The 13,091-nt window shown below is 41.7% G+C and overlaps 1 protein-coding gene across 4 annotated transcripts in view; it reads right to left on the bottom strand.

Moving 5' to 3' along the window:
- Positions 1-7,518: 7,518 nt before the first annotated feature.
- The window catches only part of dedd2 (death effector domain containing 2), a 12,162-nt gene continuing 6,589 nt past the window's right edge, over positions 7,519-13,091 (bottom strand). For 3 of the 4 annotated variants that reach the window (XM_023429900.2, XM_087180304.1, XM_023429902.2), the window contains one exon: positions 7,519-9,519. In XM_023429900.2, the coding sequence (XP_023285668.1) occupies positions 9,122-9,519 (398 nt within the window). In that variant the 3' untranslated portion in view covers positions 7,519-9,121. The remainder of the gene's footprint in view (positions 9,520-13,091) is intronic. The other variant, XM_023429901.2, reaches the window with a different exon arrangement.

A 13,091-nucleotide genomic window follows, 5' to 3' on the forward strand; every position in this document is an offset into this window, starting at 1 on the left:
TTTAATATGATGACACTGTCTGCCTTTGTTTTTCACATGAGGGTAGAACTCATGTGAACTAATCTGCATAACTGCCAGACACACAGGTTGCAGTTTCAAATGAGGCTACAAACTTAGAGATGCTGACGTTGTGCTATGCAGTAACCCCTCCCTAAAATCCTCAGCATTAATCTACCTCTACGTTATGTATTTAGCTTACCTCCTAAAATCAGAGGTGCAATGCTGGGACACTTGTGACTGTTGTCAGAAAAAAAAAAAAAACAGAATGTCCCTCATCAACACATTTTGTTTTGAACACGTGTTAAGGTCCAATGAGGAACTACAGAGTCTAAATATGACCTTGTAATGTGTATCATTTTACTGGAGAGTAAAGGTCAGACAGAAATGGACTGAAATGTGTTTGGAAGCCAAATTTGAACCAAATCACAGCAGTGAAAATCCGGGACCAGTGCAGCTACTGAGGTGAGTGTCTATCAGCACAAGACTGTGCGCAAACGGTGAACAAATTCCAATGTCAGACATTAATAAGCAACAGATGATTAAGTGAGATTTTGGTGGCACATGATGGGACACGTTTAGTCTGTTTAAGGCTGAACCGGAGTAGTTTGGCACATCGGGCACCGAGCAGGCAGCGCAGCGGCCAGGCGGAGAGGCAAACCTCGGCTGGGAGGTCCACTGTCCGCTCTGCTCCGCTCCGCTCCTCTACTCTGCCGGTGCGAGCCCTCTGCTCGGCCTTATAAAGCCCATAGATCCCCTCCTTTTAATTGATTTTCTCATAATTAACTCAGTCTGTCCATCGATTTCCCTTCTGCGGAAGATCAGCACTCACCGAGCTGAGGTGTTATTGTGCTATCTGCGGGCATCTGGATACCGACGAGCAAATATCGACCACATTGATTAAAAACCTCCCAGCGCGGGTGAATCTGGCCGTAAACCGCTGTCTTACAGGCAACATTATGCACAAATTAAGACACAGGTTGCCTATTAAGGCACCGGCCTGCGCACCCACCTGTGCGTAAAAAGCTCTCAAATCAGCCATGGCCGTTTCACAATTAGGAATCAAACAACAAAGAGGATAACGACTGAGGAGGAGTCAGCGGAACAATAGAATGTAAATAGTGTAAACCTTATGTAGCTGTCTCTGTTCCAACATCATCCAAAGCTCCACATGCTGCCAGATGTGCATGAATTCAAACGTGAGCGGCGGCATTACGCGCACGAATAAAAGCACTGCATTCAGCAACAATGACAACAACCACACATTCGCTCACGTCGTGTATATGAGGACAATAACGTGTATGACATTTGCAGATGAACAGAGAGAGCATTAGTACAGGTGCAGGGCTGCAGCGACACTTCCGTATTATGCATAACACAAGAGCATATTCCGAATCAAATATTCCCGCGATAATACAACATGCAGAGCAGGCAAGAAGACACAACGCTATTCGTCCACGGAGCAAAGGAGCAAGGGAGGACAGGAGAGAGAGAGAGAGAGGTAGGGAGACGGTAGGAGAGAGGGAGTGAGAGTCACAACACGAGGGTTGCCCCCGTGAATTAATTTCTTTCTAATCAATAAAAAAAAAAAAGCCCAGCCCCGCACAAAAAAATCATTAGGACCGATATCTCTCTACCCCTCTCCCCGCTCTACACCGTCTTTCCCCAGGACACTTCCACGAGGAAAGTCCGGCTCCTCAGCAAGTGGACTCAAATATTTCGCCTTTTTTTGAACTGACACAGAACAGAAAGATTGTGATTTGAGAAGGGGAAAGGGGAGTGTATAGTACAGCTGAGGAGAGGAAAGGTGAAAAGACACATGGAGGAAAAGGAGTGAAGTCTACAGGATGCATATCTGAGCCGCCCCCCCACACACACACCCTAACCCATCCCCTACAATCATTTTCTTGTTGTTTTGTTTTTCTTTTTGTGGATGTGAAAATTTACCAGTGCTTCCATCGTTGAACGTCTCCATCCTCCCCGCCATGCGAGCAGCCTGTCTGGACAAGAGAGGGATGGAGAGCTAAAAGATGGGGGGAGAGGGTACGGGGGAGGCAGAGGTGCATGTAAGGGGGGGCAGTGTGTGTGTGTGTGTGTGTGTGTGTGTGTGTGTGTGTTGGGGGGGGGTTGATCTGGGTTGGGGGCTCAGCATTAAACTGAGGGGTGGGGGACGGTTAGAGGTGACGGGGGATGTTTGGGGGGCATATGGTTACACCCTAACCTTTCATGTCCCCCTTTTCTCTCGCTCTCTCTCTGTCCCTCCTTGTCCCTCTTTCTCTCTCCATCTCTCACCCTCGAAGTATGTCTCTCGGTGGTTTCCATGGCGACCCGGTGGCTGTGGTGCTGGTGCTGCTGCTGCTGAGGAGGAGAAAGAGGCGCGTGCGTGAGAGAGGGAAGGAGTGAGGAAAGGCAAGACGCTCGTTTGACAAGAGCGCAAGGAGGGGATCGTGACACATCTGAGGTAATTAGCGATCAAAAGCATTTCGAGGATTAATTATCACTGCACAAACCTCATGTTATGCTCTCTTAAAGATGCCAGTTTGCCAGTGGGATGTTTATGGAGCTGATTTAAGGGCCCACTGTGACACAGGGGCTGAGTGGCCTGCATAATAATGCCGTTAAGTATAAACAAACCATAAAGTTCTTCAAGTTCACATTTTAAATCAGTCTGTGCTCTAAGAGCTTTTTCTCCAAGCCCTGTAACTTTATGACATGACAGATGCTTCTGACATGACACAGTGGATATTCAGCAGGAGCTGCTCTGTTTTGAATATGAGGCCTCCTCAAATTGGTGATTCATCTGTATGCTGCCACCTGCAGGTCACAGAGAACACAATCCTTCCTGCTCAGCATGAGCAGAGAAACCTGCAGTTGATTCTGCTCACACTTGAGCTGACACACTGACTGATGAACCTGGCTTGCGTGTTGTATTTGATTTACCAAATACAAGGAGTCAGATTTAACACTATTAAGCAAATTACACCACATTTAGTGCAAAGGAAAATTAGCTTTTTATGTCTTGAATAACCACATAAGGAAATATGTAAATGAAACAAATCTTTTTTTCTGGCTTAATATTTATAATTTAAGCAATTATAATAACCTGACAAATTCCTTCTCAAATGTATGTATTTGGAAAAATGTGCTCATATGTTGTCTTTTAAAAATCTTGTTTGAAATCTGTTGCAACTGCCTACTAGCTGTACTACAGACTGTGCAGAGGAAAATCAAGCAAAGCCAAGGAACCCAGAAGATCACCTAATCTAATTTTCTATCCTCAATAAAAGCCGTAGAATTTCCCCCATCAGAGGGATGTACCATATGCTGCAGGGTATACATACAATAATGGCAGCCCCAGTGGGCCAGCAGAAGGGTATAGTGTCTATCAGCTTTAGATGACACGTTTTGATAGGAGACTGATTTAGGCCTGAGCTACCACAAGATGACTTGAGTCTCCATCCAATCAAGCAGGTGCAAAGAACACCTGCGGACAGTGGAATAAAGTCTACAGGAGGATGATGACCAGTGTCCGGCCACACAATCCAGCATTACATTAGCTTTTTCACCACAATACAATTTGCACCATGGAACACAAAACCACCTCTGATGTCTTTATGAAGTGCTTTAGGCAATAAACAGAACATTCACTGCACCAAATGTTCACAGTGTGCTACGTTGTAAAAAAGAAAAAAAAAAGAAAAAAAAATATTTTACTCCAAGTTATTCCCTGCTGCAGGAAACATTAAGTGAAAACACATGTTGAAACTGATTGATTCATTAAAAAAAACAATGTGGTTTTATTTTTTTCAATATTGGTTCCATCAGTTTCCCTCTCGCCATGGCCTTTTGGTCCCCAGCATACTACATCACAGGACTGCCACTGGCCTGCTCCAGCACTGTTACCATAGCAACGGGGTCTTTGACCCCGTCTGTGGAAACCTTGACCTGGATGTAGATCAGTGAGGCATCAAAGGAGCCTATTGGCTGAAAGCTGCTGCTTGGAGAGGAGATGTGATTGTGTTGGTGGTAATGGGGTGTGGGCTCCGGAGGCTCAGTAGGACCCTGGGGTGCTCCACAACTGACTCAAATCCTGTCCTCGGACTCAAAACAATTGAACAATTTTCTTGGAGAAAGTTAGATCAAGATTGGTATCACTCTTGTCTCTGCTGAAATATGACGTTGGAGTGAGCGGCCAGTTAGCTTAGCTTAGCTTATCATAAAGACTTGAAACCAAGGTAAACGGCTAGGCATGGCTGGAGGCAATAAAATTCAGCACCTCTAAAGCTCTGAAATTAAGAAAGTCACTGTGCCAAAATAGTCCTGCACAAAGAGCACACAGAGATGCTAGTAGGCGAAGCTAACTGGCTGCTGGATAGCCATGACGGTGGTATCAATCTTCTCAACTCTCAGCAAGAAAGTGAATCAGCATAGTTCTCAAAATGTCGAACTGGGTCACATTATTCCCCTAAGCATCCAGGCATAGAATTAGTGGAAAACATGCTGGCTTCTGTACAGATCTTTTTTGGAAGATTCATGTTTTGAAGGTCAGAGAAGGTTCAAGGACAGCAAGTTTCACAGCAAGACGAAATATGTCGGTTGGAGAAATGTCAGTAGTTGCAGAAGTGGGTCCAGGACATAGCAGTCCGGTTGTTGGAGAGTTTTTTTTTTCCTGATGGAAACACCTCAGTGAAGACCTTCAGAGATCTGATTCCTCTGGGACACGAGAGTCTGACGGAAAGAAGGGTGGGATTTGTTGATGGTGCTCTGCCTGTGTTTGCCCTTGGATATTTGTGAGCATAATGTTCCTGAGTGCTCCAGATATGCGCCCCAATTTCTTTGACAAACAAATCTCTCATAGTGGCAGGGTCATCCAAGAGGGAGTCATTGTTCAGAGGAGGAACATGGCAGCATCCTTTGAGTTGGACCTCTATAGTTTTGCAGACTTCTCAGAAAGAGTGCCTGGGTCTCCCTGTGGGCATCACATCACTGGTCTTGCTTTAAGGCTGGGTGTGGTGAGAACTGGGCTTTCACAAATCTCAGTTTTCCCCAAGGCAGGCCTGGGGCAGTTGAGCTGGCCATCAAACAAGGCATACTCTGAATAGGGCAGAAACGGCCCTATCACGTTTTTCCCTTAGGGTTGATCCCGCTTACTGTTCTCCATGATGGCAAGTCAATGATAAAATTTCATTTATACATTCGCCCACATTTTTAAAGGCTGGCTGTGGTCAGAGCACTCTTAACTTATCTTATAATGGTGGTGTTTTAACATCAGCAAGTGATAAGGAAACAATATAATACTAAACATTTAAAATAAATAAGATGAGAGAGATCTGGCAGCAGAAATAATTCAACAACAATGTGCCCTAAAATGCCAATTAAAATTACAATTAGCTTTCTTGCACAGCATCGATGACTACAGTTTGTGTGCATAATGGATTAAATAAATATAATTTAAGTTACAAACAGTCAAAAACAACAAGTCAGGCTTGACTATAGAAGTGTTTCTGACCACCTGGACGCAGGAGGCAAAAGAGGCGTGAGAGGAAGAGAAGTGAAAAGGCTAAATGCAAGTTACACCTAATCTAGGCAGAGGGAAGATTGAATTTAAAAAAAAGTTCATTATCTATAACGTGCTATCCATCTCTTGATGGATTTTTGTTAGAGGTACTTATAACATCTCCGGATTACATGTTACTACATACTGCATGACCTAACCTTGAACCACAGCTTGCCTAAAACCCATCACAGTGCCAGTAGAGAGTGCTTACTATTTCCGAGTGAAATGAGGTGGCTCTTCGAAGTGCCCTTTAGCCGACATTTACATTATTTATTCATGTGCTTGAGGACTGTGTTGGTCTACATCAGAGGCCTTAATTATGTCTAAGGAGGCCCAGTGATAAGGCAAAGACCTCACTTACTATCATAGAGACTCAACACTTGTGTTGAACAAATCAACATTTCTTAATATTACAATGAAATAAACTATGTATTGGCAAACTGACTCATCTCTGTTCCTCTTTCTGTTCCTCATCACTATTCCTAATTTAAGTATTGATTTAGCATCCTCAAAACAAGGAATAAAATGCTCCTTACAAATATATTCTGAGGACTTTGCCATAATCTTTGTACTACAGAGCTAAATAAATGAGAAGTATATTTAATATATAAAATATATAAATATATATATATTTTTAAAAGGTTTCTTTTAAAAGGTGAAAGAGAAGCACATAATCTCAACTCTATAGGAGGTCACTGATGTAATGTGAAGCAAGGATATGAAAGTATTTGAAAATAAAAATCAAGCTTGTAGTTTCTAGACTAAGAAGTGTTTGTAGGTATTATATAGCACTAATTTTGGGGAGGAAAGCCTCCTTCCTAACATCAGTCCTGAGGACCAGAACCATGTTTGAGTTTAAGCTGTGTCATTCTGCTGCTTTGTGGATGAAAATGGCACTTCATTGTCTAAAATATGACATTTCTGAGATTTATGATTAAAAATGTTACGTACCATCTATAGGAAATTAACTTGAAATAACATTTTCATGATGCTTGTGCTTTACGCCTGACTCATTTGGACATATTAACAAAAAGTATTTTGCATATTGTTTGCAAAAATTTTAAGTGTAAATGTTTAACTTTTGAAATTGAATACAGGCAAATTTTCTGGCAATGGTTTTTACGTCACACAATTCAACATGAAAACCAAAAGTGCCGTGTCATTATGTTCACTGTAATCACATCTTCAAGCAAGTGAATAGTACAAGGAAGAAAGAAATAGCACAAGGATAGGTAGTTTGATAAGATGTTCGAAGCACACACCATTCTGGAGTTTCATCATGCTGACAGCTTAGAGCAAGGAGAAATAATTAAGGATCTGATCCACGGTGACCTGCATTCGATGGACCTCTTCAGACCGTTTGGGGGCAGGGAGAGGGCGCGTTCCCACTAATACAGGTAGGGAGGCTGGAGGGAAAAATGACAATTCAGAAAACTGCTCAAAAAGAACAAATACTATAACAAAGTGTGATACAAAGACACTCAAGTAAGACAGAGGGATTTCAGAATATGACAAGGTGCTAGGTTTAAGAGATTTTGGTTAGATTTGGAAACGGCTCATTTTCAGAACTTCCTACAAGAAAACAGGTGAAAAACACTTGCATGTACACTGTACTGCTGATAATACATTTTTTTATGCTGTGTATGTCACAAATTAACATTTTTAAAACTATAACATATTAAACTATAGACATATTAAGTTGTTTGGCTGTCACAAGTGTTTTAACAAGTACTTTAGGTTAACAACAGCTTGTCTATAAAATGTTTGGAATTGAATATGGACAACTTTGATGATAAATTAATCTTAGATGTTTGGGGGAAATTTGAATAATGCATTTGAATAAAATGAACCCCTGTGTATTTCTACAATGTCCTCCTGTTGCATTACATTTTCAGCAACATTGTGGAAATTTCCGTTATTAATACAATAAAGGTTGTTATAAAAAAAAAGTCAATGTGCACAAATGGCTTTAGACCATCAAACTTTTATTATTCACCAGAAATTATTTCTAATATACAAAGATTTCCACAAAAAGAACTGCTATACCAAAAGCAAATTTTCCTAACAAATATTCTCGTGAATAATGTTTTTTTTTTTCCTCTTATAAACAATACAAACATATGTTAATAAATTTGTTTACCAAAAACACAAGATTAAACATGGATATTGTCCCTTGTCCCTCCCTCTGCCCAGCCGGCAGGGCCTTGCACTTCAGACAGTAGCAAATCTGTCTGCTTAAGTCGTGCCTGTATGAAGGGACTTAGAGTGAGGGGCCTTATTGATCGTCTTCTATGAGTGAAGTCCAGGCATTAGTTCCAGCAGGGTGAGTAGACAGCTGTCCATGAGCCACTCTACTGGGCCAACATAGCAGGGCTGAGTGGAGCTGGGATGTGCACTTTTGATTTTGATCTCCCCAACATCACTTCTATTGACCGACGCACTGTCCTGTGCTTTACTTGCTGAGAGAAGCACTTGCTGGGGCCTCGCTGGAAGCCCGGACACAAGCCACCATTGCATTATCCGAGTAGCTGTTGACAAGCTTGTGATGATGAATCCTCCATGGTCTGCTGAGGCCTAGCCCTAATCACTGCTGTCATCTACTGGCAACTGCTGTATCCACTGACCACGGCAATCACAAGTTGGGTTATCGTGGTACACAAGGCTGAGAATCCTAGTGTTTGTTATCTAGGTATATATATGTGGACTAGGATCTCCAAAGTTAGACCAAAGGTCAGTTTATACTGAGAGCAGTCCACTTGCTCAAATTTCTCACACATTTTTCAAAGAACAGAAACTTTTCCTGCGAGGTAACTTTGTTCTTTAAATTAGTTTTGATTAGGCTAGCGTCAGTGCCAGTGAAAATTCATATTATGCCTCATGTCAAAAATGTCTTTAAAGAATGATTTGTTGAGTATAGTGGTCAGTTTGTATTTGAAATATTTCAAGAGCCATGTTGGGATTGGATGCCCACTGTCTATGTGTAAATATTGACAAAATGCACAAGAGTTTGGTATTATTGTGGCTCAATAAGCCTGTGTTTGGTCCCAAACCCTAACTAGGAGCATGTCAGTGTGTCACCACTACATAGTATTTTGTGTAATTTGTGGCAGCCCAGGTGTCTTATTTATAATTGTTTATAATTAACATTTTTTATGTTAGGAAGGGCTTACCACTTGATCTTGTGGCACAGCCTTGCTTGCTCCTGTTCTCAGTGAGACTAAAAAGGAAAAATCTTGACGTATCCTGTTTCATCCTGGTGTCCTATAAAGTAGCACCTGCGCATGAATCCAAAGGAAAAGCACATTGATCCATTATTATTCACATTTCTTTTTCAAATAATGACAATGGTTCAACTAAAAACAAAATGACTATTGAAAATGAAGGCCCTGTTATGAACAAAAACAACCAATGGTAAGTGCTGCCATCTAGTGATTATTACATGGATTGCAATTACAAAAAGAGGCCTTAAAAATGTTTCAAAATTTGCCAGTATCCTTAACTTTCAATAGAATTCCTTACAATTCCATTCTTCATAGTCAATATAATATACACGAAAGTCTTATCAGCCTACACAGCCCACTGAGTCTCTGTGCGCCCACCATTACTGGCTCTCCTGGCTCTCAGCAGCCTTCGGCCATCCTCATAGTCATCCTGGTCCACACTGATCAGCAGGCGGACTCCCTCTGTGCCCGCTGCCATCCTCAGGGAGTCTGTGATGAAAACTCCCTTCAGGGCCTCCAGCAGAGCTCCGCTTAGGTAGTCACCCCAGAAGGCCTCAAGGTTGTCCAGTTCTGTGAACTTGATGTCGCAGACGATGGAACCAAGGTCTCTGGCACGCAGCAGCAAGCTGGCTTGGCTGAACAACTCAAACTGCCGCTCCAGCGGCTGCTGCTTATCCGAGGAGACACCGTCGCGGAGTGCCGACTCATGCTCCAGGTATTCAGCCCGGACACGCAGGCGGATATCTGATAATGGAAGAGGGAGGAAGCAGTGGTGGAAAAAGGGGTGAGGGTGTGGTGGGAGGAAAGTGAGGGGTGAAAAAATGGTAGAAGAGTAGAGGGGCGAAAGTGAATAATGAGGGCAAGGCAAACATACAGTGAGTAAAGGAGGGAGGACAGAAGGAAAAAAAGACAGTAGAAGGGTGAGGAAAGGGAGGATAGGTTACAGAAAAAGTGAAAAGAAGTGAACAGTGGAAGTCAAATTGGATAGGCCCACAAACAGAAAGGGAGGAGGTCAGGAAGTCAAAACAAAGGGTAGAGACACAGGAACAAGACAAAATCGTTAAATGGCAGCTCATTTACATTATCTACATTGCATTACATTGGGCACGATTTAAAAATAGGATTCAAGAGCAGAGTTCCAAAAAGGAGATTGTGACCAAATAAGCTGATTCGTGGCTGGAGAGGAAATTGTGTGGTGAAATACTTCAGTATATTTCTTTTGATAAAAGCCTGTTAAAAGAGCAAATAAAATGGTGCAGCAGGGCAGAGCAAACTTAATAGTGTAGGGCACCGGAGCTATACAAACCCAGCTATGACAACTGTGTGCATTTTTGTGCTAAATACTGCTTCTAGTCCTTCAGAATTAGTTTTGGTTTTCCACAGTTTTAAGTATTAATGTCAGCTGTAAACTAGATGGCTGCCAGTGATCAGAAGAAACTGATGGATGAGAATTTTCACCCATATTTTTGGGCATTTTCAACATATATTAAGGCCATAGAGTTCATGTAATGAATCCATCTAAATGAACTTGGAAACCTTCAACAAATATCATGGTGGGCGAAATGAAAGGAACTTAACAGTGTCAAGCTCTGGAGTGGCTTTTTGTTCAAGTGTTTAAACACACCACATTCATTCTGATCAACATGTTTAATGCTGACAACAGATAGCTCCCGTAGTTCCTCAGTAACAGGATTGGCGGTCATGCAACAGCACAGCGAGAAAGATCAGAGGATACATACTGTGCTGAGCAAGAGCACCGCTGAGCCCGTCCCCATGTCATTATTCCAGAACTTCGAGTGGAAACCAGCTGCTGACGACTTTTGCTGCAACAAAAATCCATCTCTCCCACTCAAACCCCTTTAGTTTAGAGGTAAACAGTATTCACTGCCAATGACATCCATTTGTCTAGAAACGTCTCATTGCAAAGCTACGCAGAAACCTTTTTTTCCAAGCAGTTTTAAAGCCATAATTGCATCCCCCAGTATGTAAAACCCAGCACACACAAAACCTCTTCGCTGCTCTCCATCAAACTTTTTAAAAAGGGACAAATAAATGAATTCCTAATAAGGAAAAAATAAAATATGTGTCAGAATATATCTTCATATCTCTCGGACCCAGACGTATGTGTGTAAAGCTCATACTTATAGTTCTGATGGGAAGACAATGACCAGATTTTCAGTTATGGAACAGAAGGACCTTATTACAAGAGCACACCAAGGACCTGACTTGAACACTTATGAAGGTATGTACCTGGTTATCTATACAGTAGCTATGATTCCACAGATAAATGGTACATGCTTCAACTCATGAGCTGGGTCTACGCCTTCTCCATTCATATTTTGTCTGGGGCTATGGGGAATGGCGCCAGACTCAAGGGGGATGAAGTTTGGAAAATGCCAACATTAGAAATGCAAATGTTGAATTAAGGCATTGATTCTGCATCTCTTAACATTTGTAGGAGAGCGATAACCAAACACTGGCTTTTGCATTCATGCTTCATATGGCTGTAATTAGATTACTATGAAAACAGAGGATTGGATCAAAGGGGACGCTTAATCAATAAGGTTTAACAAATGTTATGCATGATTGAATATGCAGGGTTGGAAATAAGATCCTACTGAAAACCCACTTGCAGAAGGAGATCATTCAATTTATATTTCAGTTAGCCCATACAAAAGAAATGATGGCAAAAATGTTTTTGTTCATTAAAAGGCATTATGGTACAAGAACATGAAACACTGACATTTTACAGGAGTTTATGAGACATGTGATAGTGATTTGACAAATTATTAAACCCTGGTTCTATTACAATGGCTTAAATAATTGATATTTGTCTGTAATAATGATAATGATTGTTCAGGTCAGTCCATTGACAATACATACAGATACAAGATTGATACATTATGTTAAGGAAAACCGTGTTATACCACAGATTATAATTGTGCTTAGAGGACTTGGAGTGCCTATACCAAGTATGCACCCCCCCTCCTTTTTTCATGTTTTATTGTTTTACAGCATATATTAATAGTGGACTGCCAACATCTGGTGAAACTTATGAAGAAAAAAAGGAACATCGCAAACAAATTGCCAATTAATACTGATCAGTTCCTCAAAAGTACTGGTCAGGGGAAGTGTACAAAAAAAACTTACAGTGCAACAATACCCCTCAGTGCATAATCTTGAAAAAGTGCGTGTCTGTCTAGAGGAGGCCATATTTAAATATTGAGTGCTGATGCAACAACTAAAAAAAAGGCCACCAAGAGACACTGTACACGCAACCATCATGCAGGTGCAGAGAAAGTCAGTATAGGAAAAACAATGACAAGCCATCAGCCATCTCTGAATCAAAGAGGAATGAAGTTTAACGGCCAAACAAAGCCAAAACTGAGGATTTTGTCCTCTTTGTTCGGCATAAGCCAATCGCTGCTCAGCCCGAGAAATACACTATCCCCACTATGAAGTGCAGTGGTGGCAGTATCATGCTGTGGGATGCATCTCTGCAGCAGGACCTGTATTGCTTGAGAAGGTAGAGGCTCAATTGAATGCAGCAAAATACAGAGAAATCCTTGAGGAAAACCTGCTGTAGACTGCAGGAGAACTGTGTCTCAGATTTGTTTCAGCACAATAACCTAGAAATTTGTACAGGTTTGTTTTCACTCAGACTAAATTCTTATCTGTAAATCTGTGTCAAAAATGCATCCACTGTGATTCAATGTTGTGATAGAATAAAACATAAAGATTACTAGGAGGGGGGATTGAAAGCATTTCATCATTGCACATATCTGGTCCTTACAAGCACATTGACAAATCATCAGTGACAAGATGTGTTTTAGCAGAATGTCAAATAGGGCATCCATCTTAAAAGGGGGATAGAATAGTGGAGAGGACCTTACTTTTACACCCTTTGAAATATTCAGTAGGGACTCAGTGAAATATGAAGTTAAAGCGCAGTTAACAGTTCGACCTTTTGGATCATTACACTGTGTGAGGGCTGTGGCTATGATAAACACCTGCCCTTCATGCAATTACTGTATTTATGGATGGCCTCCATTTCTACCTTCCCATTTCATACTTAGCAGGATGGAGGTAGAGATAGTGGTACTGAGGAGAAGGCCATTTAAAACCACAGGAACACAGTGATAGTCATTTTGTTAGGGTTACAGAGCACTTCACGCTTCATCAGACACAGAGACATCCACTTAGACAGGACATTAGGAAGCACAGCTTTCATTTTCTCACTTTAAACACCAAGCCCGTTTGGCTTCCTCCATCTCACCACCCCCCCACCCCCACCCCAAAAAAAAAAAAGTTTAAGT

This window comes from Seriola lalandi, unplaced genomic scaffold (genome assembly GCF_002814215.2).
Source record: "Seriola lalandi dorsalis isolate HSWRI2012SDOR001 ecotype SW California unplaced genomic scaffold, Sedor1 jcf7180002054900, whole genome shotgun sequence".
NCBI lineage: Eukaryota > Metazoa > Chordata > Actinopteri > Carangiformes > Carangidae > Seriola > Seriola lalandi.